General features: G+C 49.7%; 1 protein-coding gene across 6 annotated transcripts in view; it reads left to right on the forward strand.

Annotated features, from left to right (window-relative positions):
- edc4 (enhancer of mRNA decapping 4) overlaps positions 1–17,129 on the forward strand; it is a 40,630-nt gene extending 23,501 nt beyond the window's left edge. For all 6 annotated transcript variants that reach the window (XM_061246524.1, XM_061246526.1, XM_061246527.1 and 3 more), the window contains exons 23-29: positions 2,382–2,537; positions 6,051–6,166; positions 8,621–8,786; positions 9,134–9,320; positions 11,254–11,473; positions 12,400–12,563; positions 14,636–17,129. In XM_061246524.1, the coding sequence (XP_061102508.1) occupies positions 2,382–2,537; positions 6,051–6,166; positions 8,621–8,786; positions 9,134–9,320; positions 11,254–11,473; positions 12,400–12,563; positions 14,636–14,819 (1,193 nt within the window). In that variant the 3' untranslated portion in view covers positions 14,820–17,129. The remainder of the gene's footprint in view (positions 1–2,381; positions 2,538–6,050; positions 6,167–8,620; positions 8,787–9,133; positions 9,321–11,253; positions 11,474–12,399; positions 12,564–14,635) is intronic.
- Positions 17,130–17,448: the final 319 nt, after the last annotated feature.

Below are 17,448 nucleotides of genomic sequence, written 5' to 3' on the forward strand. Positions count from 1 at the left end.
ATTCTATAGGTTTCAAATGCGTTTCAAATGCATGCATTTTAAAAGTTTCTAATGCATTTCAAATGCAGACCTTTTAATGGCTTCAGATGCATTTCAGGTGTATATATTTGAAATGCGTGGCCCCTGCGCTGCACAGATGTCTTTGTGATATTAATGCGGAAATGGGCTGGGTAAGAATGTGCTTTGGGTGAGAGTGTGAGCTGAGTCCAGGCAGGGGCGACATGGCTCAGGCAGTAAGAGCAGTCGTCTGGCAGTCGGAGGGTTGCCGGTTCGATCCCCCGCCCGGGCTGTGTCGAAGTGTCCTTGAGCAAGATACCTAACCCCCAAATGCTCCTGACGAGCTGGTTGGGGCCTTGCATGGCAGCCAATCGCCGTCGGTGTGTGAGTGTGTGTATGAATGGGTGAATAAGAAGCATCAATTGTACAGCGCTTTGGATAAAGGCGCTATATAAATGCCAACCATTTACCATTTACCATTCATGCAGTCAGAGGACTGTGATGGCCTCTGTGCAGTGATCCCATCTGTGTGTGAGACACCGGCCTCTCCCGTCGTGTGGAGTTCCGTGAGGGACACACACGGATGCCGGGCTGTTTAGAAAGGGTCCCGAGGTCTGTTGGGGACCTCTGAGCTCCGAAAAACATTTTTTCCAAGGAGAACATCTGCTTGTGAATTTTTCAATTTAGCACCACATGTGCTCCTCGCTAACGGGAAACATAATTAAGGAGCACATCTACTAATTAGCATGCATTAATGTGCTGCTGAATTTTTCAGTGTCGGGGCACACTAATGCATCCCAATTAGTCGGTGTGCTCGTAAGTCATTTTTCCCCCGCGAGCGCACAATTCTTCCAGAGTAAATGCCCCTAAAATGGGGACGGCGTAGAGTCCTGGTGTGTGGGGGAAGAGCGGCTCGGAGCCACGGCGTTCCTCTTTATCCTAATCCGGATTTGCTCCGGGCCCCGTCCCGAGCGCCTTACGCAACGCCTTAAGCCCCAGAGAGTCATGGGACCTCCACATCCACATGCCACGCTTTTCTCTTACTCCCTCATTTATTTATTTATTCATCTTACTGCCCCTTTGTTCAAATTACATGAATCACACCCCCCCCCCCCCCCCCCCCCCATTACTTTTCTCTAGTGCTCTGTCATCACATTTCAAAGCTTTTTGTGCATTTGCTTGGAGGACCTTGTGTAGGCCCGGCCGGCGGTCGGTAAAACTATTAGTTTATTCATTATTCACAGGCCGATGCCCACGCTTGGCCTTGTAGTCCGTCGTACATTGTTGTCATGTCTTTATTTTAGAGATATTAACATGCGTAGATATGGTAATGTCACTCACGAGCACATCTGCTGTGGCCTTCAGCATTGTCATTGTCTTTTTATTCAGGCACGGTCAGGGCACACCTAATCGTGGTTCTCTTGTGAATGACACGTATCATGACAAAATGTCCTTTCTGAAGATTCAGAACGCCAGCGCGGGACTGAAGTACATTGTTACTTTGTTTACGGCAAGGAAAATGTGCATCTGCTTTTTAAATGTGGTGGCCTTTCCCCCCCACCCCCAAAAAATATACATGTATTTGTTGTTCGCGTTATAGCATTAAATAAATGACGTGACAAGGCCTCTTCTCCAGAAAGCCCAAAAAAGGGCAACGCCCCCCAACCGGCACTTTTATGATGTAATCTTGTCCTCTTCAGCATTCGCTGATGAAAATGCACTGATTCACATTTCCACTCACGGCTGTGACTAAGCACACAAAACCACACACAGGTTTCTCACTGCACCCAGTGCTTCCAAGGGACTGCTCTTTAAGCTGTTTTCACTGAACCCTGTGCCTCTCAGAGACTGCTCTTTAAGCCGTTCTCACTGAACCCTGTGCCTCTCAGGGACTGCTCTTTAAGCCGTTCTCACTGAACCCTGTGCCTCTCAGGGACTGCTCTTTAAGCCGTTCTCACTGAACCCTGTGCCTCTCAGAGACTGCTCTTTAAGCCGTTCTCACTGAACCCTGTGCCTCTCAGGGACTGCTCTTTAAGCCGTTCTCACTGAACCCTGTGCCTCTCAGAGACTGCTCTTTAAGCCGTTCTCACTGAACCCTGTGCCTCTCAGGGACTGCTCTTTATGCCGTTCTCACTGAACCCTGTGCCTCTCAGAGACTGCTCTTTAAGCTGTGCCCAGCCTTGATCAGGGGAGGCACATGCCCATAACACTAAGGGGGTAGTGAATTTTGTGATACCTTGCAGTATGAATTAGGCCGTAGGGTCATCCTGTGGTGATTGAATTAGCAGGTCTGTCTGTTGACGTGAGTAGTTCCTAGGCTTTTACTCCTGGTCGCTATTCTACCACTGTGCCACTGTGACCCCTTGACCCTGCGGTGACCTCAGAGCGGAGGATGGACCGTCTGATCGCTGAGGGACTGGACCGGAACCGGCAGGTCCAGGAGAACTTCTCCCAGCAGCTCTCCCAGACGCTCACCAACACGCTGTCCAACCGCCTGGACAAGGTGCTGCGTGACGAGATGAAGAAGACCGTGCCCCAGAGTGAGTCTACTTCCTGTTTCACACTTCCTGCTTCCTGTTTCCTGTCCGGCACAGTCGTGATGCCACCTTGCTGGTAAAGTATAACTGAGCTGGCCTCTACCAGTCACGGAGGATGATGGTAACAGCCAATAGAACAGTGCGGACTGATTGGTGGATCTCTGTTGGACAACACCAGGAAGTAGACTGAAACTCCTCGGGTCCCCCCCCCCTCTAAGGTCACATCATAACCAGTCTGTATATCTCTATTTAGTGTTTCCTGAAATTGCATTAAATCAGATATTACAAACTATATTATGCATTTACACATGTGCAAATGTAGGCTTGAGTTTACCAGAAATTCCATTGCTTTCTGGTTTTCTTTATTTTTTTATTAGTGGGAAAGGTATGTCTTATTTATCAGAGCAGGTGTGTAGAGATGGGCAGTGGCCTGGTGTGAGAAGTGCTGATGGAGGTGCTGTTGGACTCAGTCTCAGTCTGCCGACCGCTGGCCCGAGAGAGTCTCACAGGAACCACACCCCAGACTGCGCTATCTGCGCCCCGCTCATCCGCTCCCTGCCCTCCCCGGAGCGCAGACCGGCCCGGGACCTCCTCCTGCCGCTGAAAGGCTCGGCCTCCTATCCAGGGTCTGTGGCCATACATCTGGGCCTCCCTTTTACCGGGAGCCATTTTGCGTTCTGAGGAGGGCAGTGAGTGTGGGGAGTGACCTCACCCCGGTGAGTTTCAGCTCGCAGTGGTAAAACCCCGCTCTGTCGTCTCGGCTGCTAATGGGCCAAAATGACACGGATGGCGACCGGGTGCCTCGGTGGATCATGGTATTCGTTGTTTTTAACTGGCATTTCGGTAACCTGGGCAACGGCTCCGCTTTGTTGCGGGTGCGGTTCGCCTGAGGCTGCAATGTCGAGCACATCTGAGGCGGTGGGTTTGTTTCCATGGTGATGAGCTCTGCCAGGACTGCAAAACCTTCAGATATCAGAAACGAAGGAAAAGAATGAACTGCGGAAGACAGGAGATGGAACGAGGAAGGAGTGTGTCCTTATTTTCCCTTTCCCCGAGTGCTTTTCGCAAGGTTCTTCATTAATTTTATTACAAAACTTTATCTAAAGTAACAGTACCGTCTCTTCATCTATTTTTTTGCTCATTGTGAGCCATTAGTCTTCATTAGCAACCAAACTTACTGAGCGGGCCTTTATATCAACTCTTACAGAGTTGGACTCGTATAAACTCTGTTAGAGTTGACGTTTTTCTGTGCAGACCCACAGCCCCTCATGGCTCAGGCAGTAAGAGCAGTCGTCTGGCAGTCGGAGGGTTCCCGGTTCGATCCCCCGCCCGGGCTGTGTCGAAGTGTCCCTGAGCAAGACGTCTAACCCCTAAATGCTCCTGACAAGCTGGTCGGCGCCTTGCATGGCAGCCAATCGCCGTCGGTGTGTGAGTGTGTGTATGAATGGGTGAATGGAGAAGCATCAGTTGTACAGCGCTTTGGATAAAGGCGCTGTATAAATGCCTGCTATTTACCATTTACCATTCACGTTATACGGAAACAGTTTCCACGAGAGGCAAAAAGAGAACTCCAGTTCTCCAGCACCAGTTCTGCTGGTTTCAGAGGAGGTTCAATGGAGTGAGTCTGAGCATGAATCGCCCCACTTGAGGCTGTTATAATCCCGCAAAAATCACCGCACGTGTTTTTGGGTTATGCCGGCAGAGTGTTTGGTTTTTGCAGATCACTCCACCTCCTGGTTGGTCAGCTGGCAGGCCGTTGTGTGGTCTTTAGCAGAAAGATGCACTTTGTAATTTCCTTTCCCCAGACACTTTGGATTGATCTTGATCTTAAACTACGATTAGCTGATGCTGTCCTATTCAGCAGCTACTGCTCACACCAGCAACTTCATTAGCCACCAATCCTGTGGAGTTGCCGGCTTCTCAATATGTAGCACAGGTTTGTGATGTCACTTCCTGTTTCTACACTGTCAGCTGTCATTTTGTTTCTTGACTGTCAACAATCGCTCTTCCTTTTTTTTTGTTTTTTTTTTCCTGCAAGACTTCAGAATGAATTGAGACGTTTTGGCCAAATTGCCTATTGAAGTAGGGGTGTCTTAATGTGTTTTTTTTTTGTTTTTTGTTTTTTGTTTTTTTTTTCAAAACCAGCCAGTCCAGGTTTTATTCAGGTACATTACATTACATTACATTACATTATTGGCATTTGGCAGACGCTCTTATCCAGAGCGACGTACAACAAAGTGCATACCCATAACCAGGGATAAGTTCGCTGAAAGACCCTAGAGGTAAGTACAATTTCAACTGCTACCTGTACAACAAAGATAAGGACAAGGGCCAATTTTTTTTTTTTTTTTTTTTTTTTTTTTTTTGAACAAACAAACAACAGAGCAAAAGTCACCAAAGTTAACTATCCAAACACTGCTTACCTAGCCAACTAAAATACTGATACACAAGTCACAGAGACAACAATTAAGGTTCACAGGGAGGTAGGGAGGGATGGGGAGAGGTGCTGTTTGAAGAGGTGTGTCTTCAGCTTGCGCTTGAAGGTGGGGAGGGATTCTATAGTTCTGACCTCAGCGGGGAGTTCGTTCCACCACCGTGGAGCCAGAACAGACAGTAGTCGTGAGCGTGAGGTGGAGGTTCTGAGAGGGGGAGGTGCCAAGCGGCCTGTGGAGGCTGAACGAAGAGGTCTGGCAGGGGTGTAGGGTCTGATGATTTTTTGCAGATAAGCTGGGGAAGACCCTTTAACTGCTTGGAAGGCTAGCACCAATGTTTTGAATTTGATGCGAGCCATGACAGGCAGCCAGTGGAGGGAAGTAAGCAGGGGGGTGACGTGTGAGTATTTGGGAAGGTTGAAGACCAGACGAGCTGCTGCATTCTGGATGAGTTGGAGGGGTCTGATGGCAGACGCTGGGAGGCCAGCCAAGAGGGAATTGCAGTAGTCCAGGCGGGACAGAACCATCGCTTGGACCAGGAGCTGGGTCGAGTAGGGGGTGAGAAAGGGGCGGATTCTCCGTATGTTGTATAGGAAGAACCTGCAAGACCGGGTCACCGCCGCAATGTTCTCGGAAAGGGACAGTCTGCTGTCCATCACCACGCCGAGGTTCCTTGCACTGGGTGACGGCGTGAGTGTGGTATCCCCGAGGGAAATGGAGAGATCCAGATGGGGAGAGGCATTAGCAGGGATGAATATCATTTCAGTTTTACCTGAGTTGAGCTTTAGATGGTGGTTGTCCATCCAGCTCTGGATGTCCCTCAGGCAAGCGGAGATACGGGCTGAAACCTGCGTATCAGACGGCGGGAACGAGACGAAGAGTTGAGTATCGTCCGCATAGCAGTGGTAGGATAGCCCATGTGCAGTGATCACAGGGCCAAGGGAGCGAGTGTAGAGAGAGGTACAGATGTAGGTTTTCTTAACTGCAGGAAACCAGTACAGAAGCAGTTTTTACTCCCCAGTCGCTGATTAACCATCATTCTTTCCTCCATTTCCCATGGTGCCGTGCACTCTCACTCCCGCAGCGATCTCCAAGAGCCTGGAGCCAATCACGGGGCAGCTCAGCAACACCATCGCCGCCAAGCTGACCGCCGTGGAGGGCACGCTGAAGGAGAACGTCTCCAAGGTCGTCAAGTCAAAGGTCAGGGGACAGCGCCTCTCTGTACCCACACTTACATCACAGGTTCAGGTACCAGGAGCCAGTCCTGGTATCTCATCTCCTGACACTAATCGGGTGTTCTTGAGGTGGAACCTGGAGGGTGTTCGAGGAGAGATTTTGGAATCCCTGACTAACATTACACTGTCCACCTTGTTGTGGAAACGGCCCAGGAATCAAGACTGAAGGAAGGATTGTAAAACACAAGGCCAGTATATGTTCAGAATCATTTGTTATTATGCTATCCCTGCATCACGGTATCAATGAGTATTGAGTTTCCTCAATGGTGCAGTACAAAGTTTGTGTAAGTGTGATGATCAGCAGATATGTGAGTGTGTGTTTCAGTCTTCTTGGTTTAGCTGACGGTTGCAATCCTGTGTCTTGAGGCGATTGTATTTCTTTCCCTTTGGCCATCCTTGGTAGAATTTTCTTTTTTTCACTGATCCCACTTTACTTAAGCGGTGTCTTCTGTTCTGTTGTGCTAAACCAACCTGTCAGTGCTGTACTGTAGCTGCCGTGTTTGAGTTATCACGAGAGCAAAGTGAGTGAACTCCTCCGTACGCAGAGTAAGAAGTGAGCTGTCGGGGGGTGTGTGAACTCCTCCGTACGCAGAGTAAAGTGAGCTGTAAGCGGGTGTGTGAACTCCTCCGTACGCAGAGTAAGAAGTGAGCTGTAAGGGGGTGTGTGAACTCCGTACGCAGAGTAAGAAGTGAGCTGTAATCAGGTGTGTGAACTCCTCCGTACGCAGAGTAAGAAGTGAGCTGTAAGCGGGTGTGTGAACTCCTCCGTACGCAGAGTAAGAAGTGAGCTGTAAGGGGGTGTGTGAACTCCGTACGCAGAGTAAGAAGTGAGCTGTAAGGGGGTGTGTGAACTCCGTACGCAGAGTAAGAAGTGAGCTGTGAGCGGGTGTGTGAACTCCGTACGCAGAGTAAGAAGTGAGCTGTAAGCGGGTGTGTGAACTCCTCCGTACGCAGAGTAAGAAGTGAGCTGTAAGGGGGTGTGTGAACTCCGTACGCAGAGTAAGAAGTGAGCTGTGAGCGGCTGTGTGAACTCCTCCGTACGCAGAGTAAGAAGTGAGCTGTGAGCGGGTGTGTGAACTCCTCCGTACGCAGAGTAAGAAGTGAGCTGTAAGCGGGTGTGTGAACTCCTCCGTACGCAGAGTAAGAAGTGAGCTGTGAGCGGGTGTGTGAACTCCTCCGTACGCAGAGTAAGAAGTGAGCTGTGAGCGGGTGTGTGAACTCCTCCGTACGCAGAGTAAAGTGAGCTGTAAGCGGGTGTGTGAACTCCGTACGCAGAGTAAGAAGTGAGCTGTGAGCGGGTATGTGAACTCCTCCGTACGCAGAGTAAGAAGTGAGCTGTAAGCGGGTGTGTGAACTCCTCCGTACGCAGAGTAAGAAGTGAGCTGTGAGCGGGTGTGTGAACTCCTCCGTACGCAGAGTAAGAAGTGAGCTGTAAGCGGGTGTGTGAACTCCTCCGTACGCAGAGTAAGAAGTGAGCTGTAAGCGGGTGTGTGAACTCCTCCGTACGCAGAGTAAGAAGTGAGCTGTAAGCGGGTGTGTGAACTCCTCCGTACGCAGAGTAAGAAGTGAGCTGTGAGCGGGTGTGTGAACTCCTCCGTAGGCAGAGTAAGAAGTGAGCTGTAAGCGGGTGTGTGAACTCCTCCGTACGCAGAGTAAGAAGTGAGCTGTGAGCAGTGGTATGTAGTCATTTCTGAGAGGAGCTCAGCTTGCTTCGTGGTGCCGTGGCGTCGTGCTCTTTGTCAGCGATCAGAGACCTTGCAGTGAGCTCATTCTCTCTGCTCCCTGTTGTTCCTGCGGTTGTGGATCTCAGGCAGATGCTGAAAACACAAAGGCCTTTTAAGAAATTTACTGCTGGGATTCTGTGATTCAAACTACTTTCAGAAACTAATTAAAGTGAAGAAACTCTAGTCATCCCCTCACAAGCCTGTTATCTGTGTTGTGGTGTGTAATGGAGATCGTGACCTGTTTGATACTTGCTGTAAAAAGGGACTAACAAAAGATCATGTAGGGGCAGCCTGTAGCCTTATGTTAAGCCGTGGTTAAGGGGCATGACGCATGACTGGGACCCAGAAGGTTGGTGGTTCAAGCCCCAATGTAACCACAATAAGATCAGTGCAGCTGTTGGGCCCTTGAGCAAGGCCCTTAACCCCACATTGCTCCTGGGGAGATGGTCCCCTGCTTCGTCTAATCACCTGTAAATCACTTTGGATAAGAGGGTGAGCTAAATAAGTTATTATTGATTATGAATATTGTGTTTCAGGATGTTTTAGATAACCCCACCCCTCTGTTGTGTGAGCGCAGTTTGTCTGAAATGAAGTCGTGTTCGGCACAGAACGATTTTCAAAAGGGCCGTTCGTTTGAAAGCCCTGCCGTCCTGAGGTGGGAGGAGTCATGGCCTCTGTCTCCGCCCCCTGTGCAGAACACCACTGACGCGATTGGCCGAGCGGCAGCCGAGGCCCTCCAGGGGCCCATCCAGGCAGCCTATAAGGAGGCGTTTCAGAGCATCGTGCTGCCGGTGTTCGAGAAGGGCTGCCAGTCCATGTTCCAGCAGATCAACGACAGCTTCAAGCAGGGCACGCATGAGTGTGAGCATCTCCACCACATACACACTGTCTGCTTTTATACATACTACATACTCTTATCAATCTACCCAACGACAGCTTCAAACAGGGCACTCACGAGTGTGAGTATCGCCACCATGTACACACTGTCTGCTCTTATACATACTATTTACTCTGTTATCAATCTTCAAACAGGGCACACACAAGTGAGTCCCCCTCCCAGCCTCCAGCACATACACACTGTCAGCTCTTATATGTACTATATCTACTGTAGACTACATACGCTGTTATCAATTTACCCAACGAGTGGGAGACCGCGCAGCGCGTTGCGGTCGAGCTGTGCGTGACCGTGCAGCCTCTTCCCCACGCAGACATCCAGCAGCTGGAGAGCCACCTGAAGAACAGGAAGCAGCGGGAGCAGGACGCGCGGGACCCTCTGATTGGCCAGCTGCAGCAGCTGGTCGACTCCTTCCAGAGCTCCAGCGACCAGCTGGCCAGCAACGTCACCGCCAGCGTGCGCTCAGAGGTGCAGCACCAGCTGCACATGATCGTGGGAAAGTGAGTGTGTACATACACGCACGCACTCATACACGCATACACTCATGCGCACATACTCACACACACTTATACACACACACACACACACACACACACACACTCACTTATACACACACACACACACACACACACACACACACACTTATACACACACACACACACACACACACACACACTTATACACACACACACACACACACACACACACACTCACACACACATACATACACGCATACATACACGCATACACACTTATACACACTTATACACACACACACACTTATACACGCGCACACACACACACTTATACACGCGCACACACACACACTTATACACGCACGCACACACACACACACACACACTTATACACATATACCCACACAGTACATGATTGTGGGAAAGTGAGTGTGTACACACACTCATGCACACGCACACGCACACACACACGCACACACGCACACGCACACACAGCACGTACACACACATACACTCTTACTCTCATACACTCATATACACATACCCACCCACACCCACACCCACACCCACACACACACACACACCCACACACACACGTTCTCGCTCACTCTGGTCCTGAGCTGATGTTTCCATACGCACTGTAGCCTAGTAACAGAGCCGTGCTGCAGAGGCAGCACGCCCGCTGGCTGCTCCACTTTCTGCACGTGATTAAACATGCGTGCAGAACTCTCCGCTCCCGGTGCGTGTGAACACCACGGCTCATCATTATTTCACAAGGACACACGGCCCGGGACGGGAACCCGTCTCCTCAGCAGCTGAGAGTCATGCCCGAGACAACCGTGCCACTGGGACTGGCACTCGTCTGTCTGCCTGTCTGTGATGTGGGTGTGAGATTACTGTATGTCATCTGGGAGGGCTGGGAACAGTGCTGTGTGATGTAAACGAGTGGTGTAAGTGGATTTAGTTATGTATGTATGTATGTATGTATGTTATGTATGTATGTATGTATGTTATGTATGATTTAGGATAGTGGTATAAGTACTGTATGGTTTGGGATGGTTAGTCTGAGAGATGTGTGATTGTTGGTTAGTGGTATAGGTGGCGTATGATTTTAAGCTAGTGGTATAAGTGAGGTTTGAGTTTAGAGGTATAATTGATGTGTGGTTTGGGATTGTTAGTATACGTGATGTATGATTGGAGGTTAGTGGTATAAGCAATGTATTTAGAGTGGTATAAGTGGTGTATTGTTTAGAGTGGTATATGTGCTGTATTGTTTAGAGTGGTATATGTGCTGTATTGTTTAGAGTGGTATATGTGCTGTATTGTTTAGTGGTCTATGTGCTGTATTGTTTAGAGTGGTATATGTGCTGTATTGTTTAGAGTGGTATATGTGCTGTATGGTTTAGAGTGGTATAGGTGGTGTATGGTTTAGAGTGGTATAGGTGGTGTATGGTTCAGAGTGGTATAGGTGCTGTATGGTTTAGAGTGGTATAGGTGCTGTATGGTTTAGAGTGGTATATGTGCTCTATGCTTGAGGGTGGTATATAGTTGTGAGTGGTATATGTGCTGTATGGTTTAGAGTGGTATATGTGGTGTATGGTTTAGAGTGGTATGGGTGCTGTATGGTTTAGAGTGGTATATGTGCTGTATGGTTGAGAGTGGTATATGTGCTGTATTGTTTAGAGTGGTGTCGGTGGTGTATGGTTTAGAGTGGTATAGGTGCTGTATGGTTTAGAGTGGTATAGGTGGTGTATGGTTTAGAGTGGTATAGGTGCTGTATGGTTTAGAGTGGTATATGTGGTGTATGGTTTAGAGTGGTATATGTGGTGTATGGTTTAGAGTGGTATGGGTGCTGTATGGTTTAGAGTGGTATAAGTGCTCTATGGTTGAGAGTGGTATAAGTGCTATATGGTTAGAGTGGTGTCGGTGGTGTGACCGAGGCGCTGTGTGCCCCCAGTCTGCAGGACTCGATCCTGACGCAGGTGCAGTGCATTGTGAAGGGTGAGGTGGGGCTGGCCATGAAGGAGCAGCAGGCCCTGGTCACCTCCAGCATCATGCAGGCCATGCGCTCAGCCGCTGGGACCCCCATCCCCACCGCCCACCTGGACTACCAGGCCCAGCAGGCCAGCGTGCTACAGCTGCTGCAGCAGGGCCAGCTCAACCAGGCCTTCCAGCAGGTAACTACTGCCCCCATATACACCCATATACACCTGTCCCATAGCCCTAATACACCTGTCCCAGCTCAACCAGGCCTTCCAGCAGGTAACTACTGCCCCCATATACACCCATATACACCTGTCCCATAGCCCTAATACACCTGTCCCAGCTCAACCAGGCCTTCCAGCAGGTAACTACTGCCCCCCTATACCCAAACACACCTGTCCCCTAGCCCTAATACACCTGTCCCAGCTCAACCAGGCCTTCCAGCAGGTAACTACTGCCCCCATATACCCAAACACACCTGTCCCATAACCCTAATACACCTCTCCCAGCTCAACCAGGCCTTCCAGCAGGTAACTACTGCCCCATATACCCAAACACACCTGTCCCATAGCCCTAATACACCTGTCCCAGCTCAACCAGGCCTTCCAGCAGGTAACTACTGCCCCCATATACCCAAGCACACCTGTCCCCTAACCCAAATACACCTGTCCCAGCTCAACCAGGCCTTCCAGCAGGTAGCTACTGCCCCCATATACCCAAACACACCTGTCCCCTAACCCAAATACACCTGTCCCAGCTCAACCAGGCCTTCCAGCAGGTAACTACTGCCCCCATATACCCAAACACACCTGTCCCCTAACCCAAATACACCTGTCCCAGCTCAACCAGGCCTTCCAGCAGGTAACTCCTGCCCCACACCCAGGCGAGCTCTTTGTAGGGTATAGGGTGGTATGGGGTATATGCTGCAGGCTGCAGGGTGTGGGGTATAGGGTGTAGTGTGTAGTGTGTGGTGTGTATTGTGTACTCTTAGGCCTGTGTAGGGTATATGGTGTTGGCTATGGGGTGTAGGGTGTGTGGTATAGGCTGTAGGCTGTAGGGTATATTCTGTAGGGTGTAGGGTATAGTGTGTACTCTGACCCCTGCTGTGTTCTCTGTACAGGCTCTCTCTGCGGCGGATCTGAACCTGGTTCTGTACGTGTGTGAGACCATCGACTCCCAGCAGGTGTTCAGCCAGCACCCCTGTCCTCTGATCCAGCCTGTTCTCCTGTCCCTGATCCAGCAGCTCTCCACCAACCTGGCAACCCGCTCCGAACTCAAGATCAGGTACATACACGCGTCCCAAACTCACACTCACACTCACACTCACACTCACACTCACACTCACACACACACACCCTCATCCAGCAGCTCTGCACCAACCTGGCAACCCGCTCCAAACTCAAGATCAGGTACATGCACATGCACACAGTTCCCCGGTCTATCCTTGGCTAAAGATGAGGGGTTTTATTTTTGTCCTTTGTTCAGAGCTAGAGTGCGGTGTCTGCCTCCATGCTGGAGCATAGCTTCTGTCGGGCTGATTAGCAGCATTAATATTTCATTTATTAAACTGCACTGGAGCCAGAAAGAGCCTCCGACCCCCACATACATCTGTTCAGTTCAGCCAGGCTTTTTACAGGCTGCTGTTTAAGCCTGGAGTCTGAACCCTGCCCAGTGTCTTAACCCTTAAAGCGGTGAGGTCACAGTTATAAGACTAGAACGCTCTTAACTGAACACTCTAATGCTGATGTAACAATCGCAGCTGCTAATTGAAAGCAGTGGAGTTCTAGAATACCAACTTTGAATTCTGAAATAAGGGCACTGATGATAATGAGCTATTTATGGCTGACTTGCATTTCCAGACTGTGAGCTTATTTTATTGGCCTGCATCTGAAATGTAGATGTTTTCTGCCACCTGTCGCCGTGTGTGTGTGTGTGTGCGTGTGTGCGTGTGTGCGTGCGTGCGTGCGTGCGTGCGTGCGTGCGTGCGTGCGTGCGTGCGTGCGTGCGTGCGTGCGTGCGTGCGTGCGTGCGTGCGTGCGCATACGTGTGTGCATACTCGCACGTGTGTATGAGTGAATATGAGCACATCTAAAAATACCCACAGGCCTACTTAAATCTGGATGTGAATTAATATCCTGTGAGACCCGGTGCCATTAAAGCTCATATAACACTGTCACCGCTCTGCTCGCTGAGGGAGGACTGCGCTGAAATTACACTTTCCCCTCGACCCCCTTCAATCCCGCTATTCCCGCAAGCGCACAGAGGGCCCACCCAGCCAGAGCCCTTGGGGTTTACAGCATCCAGCCCCAGAACAGGGAGGGTAATGGCTCTCTCCGACTGCTGGATCAGTGCTGTCATAACCGCCCCCCGCCGTTTTTAATGTATTGGATTGGTCTACCGATGGAAAAATTGGGACTTATCTCCCAATGCATTGTGGGCCAGGCCCATCTGGTGCCTGAGCGGGATTTGGGCCTGCACAGGATTGGGTTATCTAACTTTCTGTGTTTGCGAAGGAGGGGGGGGAATTAAACAAAATTGTACTTCCATGTATTTTTTAAATCCCTAACGAGGTGAGCACGAGGCACTGCTCCAGCAAAAGGAGGGATGTTTCTGCGCTCCTGTTTCTGTTTGGCTGTGTTAGCCGAAATGCTGTCGCCCGGCCAAAAAGATGGAGAATTTTAGCCGTCGGGGTGCCTATGGGAAATGTAGTTCTGTGGTGTGTCATAACGGCTGGCTTCATTGGGCTCATTGCCCTGGTGTGTTTCACAGAGCTGGAGTAGGTGCATGACTGAGTCTGAGGTGTGATTGGGGTCCTGATTTATTAATTTTTTTTCCTGCTAATTTTGTCTTCACTCTTTGATGCTGAAGGTCAGGGTTACTCTGACCTGCACCTTTATGCTTCTATTTTTCACCCTTCCTCTACGCTCATTATTATTTTTTAATCCTTTCTCCACAGATAATTTTGTCTTGGTATGTGGATCTGTGAGCCACAAGTAAATATCTCATTATCTGAGACGTGTGCTCATTCTCTCCCCGTTTTTTAATCTTGCTTTCTCTCTCCTCTATTTCTCTGGTCTTTCTCTCTCACACTCTCCATCACTATTCTTTCTCTCTCTCCCCCACCCGCCCACCCCCACCCCCCTCTCTGTTAAAGTTCATATTTTTTGTTATGTTTCTTGTTGTTTTTTTGGGGGGGGAGTAGGGTTGTTTTTGTGTCTGGGGGTTTCTTGGTCTGTTTTTTATTTTTATTTTTTTTGTCTGTCTTTCTCTTCAATTTTGTCTGTTTGAATGGTTTGGGTGAGAATAATTGTATGTCTCTTGTTGTCCTAATAAAATGTCTCTCCCTGTCTCCGCAGTTACCTGGAGGACGCGGTGATGAACCTGGACCACGGTGACCCGGTCACGCGGGACCACATGAGCTCGGTCCTGGCGCAGGTCCGGCAGAAGCTGTTCCAGTTCCTGCAGCAGGACCAGCAGGGCCCCCTGAGCAAGAGAGCGCGGCGCCTAATGATGATGCTGCAGGGCCTGGTCACCCACTAGTCTCCCACCTGTGACCCGTGTCTCCCAGAGGGGCTGATGGGACATGTAGTCCACAGCAGGAGACTGCACCTCCAGTCAGCGCCTCTTAAAAAGAAGAAAAGAAGAAGAAAAAAAGAAAAAAACTTTTTACACTGTTTGTCCCCCTGCATCCCGTCCTGCCTAATCTACCCCCCCGCCCCCTCCCCCCCTGCGCTTTTGGCTTTTATTTTAACAAGAAACAGAGCACTAAAGACGGGGGTATCCCTAGCGTCGCCCACACCCCGCCCGCCCTCCAGAGGGAGCTGTTCTGTTGGCTGGTCATGTCTCCTTGGCAGGAAACTGACGCTGGAATGCCACTCGCCTTTTTTTGACAGGTTTTTCTAACTCCTTATTTTGCTCATGGGGGAGCGGGGACAGCAGTACTGAAGTACAGCGGGAGAGCTGAAATGACAGTGGAACCAGGCGGAGACCGTTTGCGTACAGACAGCCCAGGTCGTCGTTGTCCCGGAAACCGGAACTGAAAAGACTGTAGCCGTGGAGATGGCGTCTCCATTTCCATTTCTCCATGTTTTATTGCCATAGCAGCCATTTTTTTTTTTTTTTTTTTTTTTTTTTTTTGGTCATCTTTTGTCCGTGAAAAGAAAGCAGGAATTGAATCCCACGGTACAAAATGGCTTCCTCTCATTGTGGGCGGAGCTGTCTGGCCCTTAACCCGGCCCCACCTCCTATGGCCCCTCCCCCTGCTCTCAGTTTGTCAGTTAGGAGTAAACTTGTTTGAAACCTGGACTGCTTCCTGTGGGCTCCGTAGCAGTCTCTGTTAATACCACTCTGCTGCTTCTGTACTTTTGTTTCAGGTTTTTATGTGAAGTTTGGGGCAGGTCAACACCTTGTAGAGGTGGTGCAGTTATGGGTGTGGATACTCTAGAGATCAGGCTAAGAAATGCTGTGCACTTGAAACGTTCCTCTTCTGAGGTTAGGTAACGTCCTCTCCGTGGCTGTGCACGTCAGATATGAGGGTGCTTCATATTTACCAAATAGTTACAAAGATGAATAAATATCAAGTAATTCATATTATCACTCATCTAGGCTTAACATAGCTGCTTGTATTTATAACACTATAACATTGTGACTGTTGTTAAGGTGTTATAAGCGCCTGCATTACACCAGTGGCTCCCTAGAGGGCGGTGTTGTGCCGATTGGCGCTTGGTTACCGACGACTGCGTCTGCACCCACCTGGAAACCCCCTGGAGGCCGGACTGTGTCACAAGTCTCCAAAAATGTAAACTATCCCCCACTGCCCACGAAGTCTGTGCTGACAGCGAACGCCCCTGCAGCCTGTGAATGTGACCCTCGGTGCGGTACCGAGCTCTCCATGAGTGCTTCTCCCCGCTCCGGCTACGGGGGAAATCGTTTGTGTTGTAATCGCTGACAGATGAAGCCTTCCTGCGTCTGAAAAAACCCCCTATTATATCTGTTCAACAGCCTCAGCGTTTTTTAAGCCAAGATAAAGTCCCCGCGCGCACCCCTGGAAAACCCCTTGGAAGAGATCCGTTTTCGGGCGTCCTCCAACCCTGTGAATTCGTAGTGATGTCACTTTTCTTTGAGAGGCACTAGTAGGACTCGGTCCGCGGTCTCCCGATGTTAACGAGTCGGTCTGTCCTCCCGAGCCAACAAGTGCAGGAAGTTTAGAAGTGCCTTAAAACGTAGTGTACATTCTGTCATTATTAGGTTTGTGCCCTCAATTAAAGCTCTGGTGGTGCTTGAGACCATTCCCAATCGCTGGGGGGGGAAGGTGTAGCTGGGCTAAACGCAAGCGCTTACTCAAACCAATCAAACTTTGGCCTCCAAAGCAGAGGGATTTGATTGGCTCACCTACATGCCAATCAGAATTAGAGGGGGGGAAACGTACTGTGAAATTGTTAAAGTGGATGTTTCATTCGGCTGCACAGCTGTGGTGTGCCGTGTGAATCTGGGTCTCTGAGTTCATCCTGACTCCTGATTACATTTGAATTCGGACCACAAATATATCTGGGGGGGAAAATTGGAGTTAAATTGGCCGATGCCGTATTTCCATAGCTTGTCTTTGAAAAATGAAAAAAGGCTGTACGTCGGATGATAGTCCTTATGTTTGTTACTGATATTATGTCGTTGTCCCTTGTTAATTCCTTTGGAGTATTTATCCGCGGGGTGACCTGAGGGCAAATGCGACGGCCACGCTGAGAGTCAGCTGGATGCAGAGAAGCCATAAAGAGAGTGAGAATGCATGGACGGGTGAACTCCAGGTCCCATGATGCCCTCTGTTTGACCCCTGACCTTCAGAACTGTGAGGGGGGGGGGGGGGGGGGCTGGACCATTAGACTGAACAAACGGAGAACAGGCGATGTGCCTCTCACCTTGAACGCACGCTTTTAGTGGCAAACTTTTCCACAGACTATTTCAAGACCCATGTTAAACACAGAAAGCCTTTCCTAACTGTTAGAACGAATTTGCATGGCTGACTAGTGTTAGAACCCCCCCCACATTTAACTGCTTTCTGTTTTGGAGATTTTTTTCCCAATTGTGAAATATTTTTTTGGAGGTTCCTGATTCTAGGTCAGCTTTTAACAACTGTTGACAAAAGACATTTGAGCATGTTCTTGCTTGTTAAACC

This window comes from Conger conger, chromosome 6 (genome assembly GCF_963514075.1).
Source record: "Conger conger chromosome 6, fConCon1.1, whole genome shotgun sequence".
In the NCBI taxonomy this organism is placed as follows: Eukaryota; Metazoa; Chordata; class Actinopteri; order Anguilliformes; family Congridae; genus Conger; species Conger conger.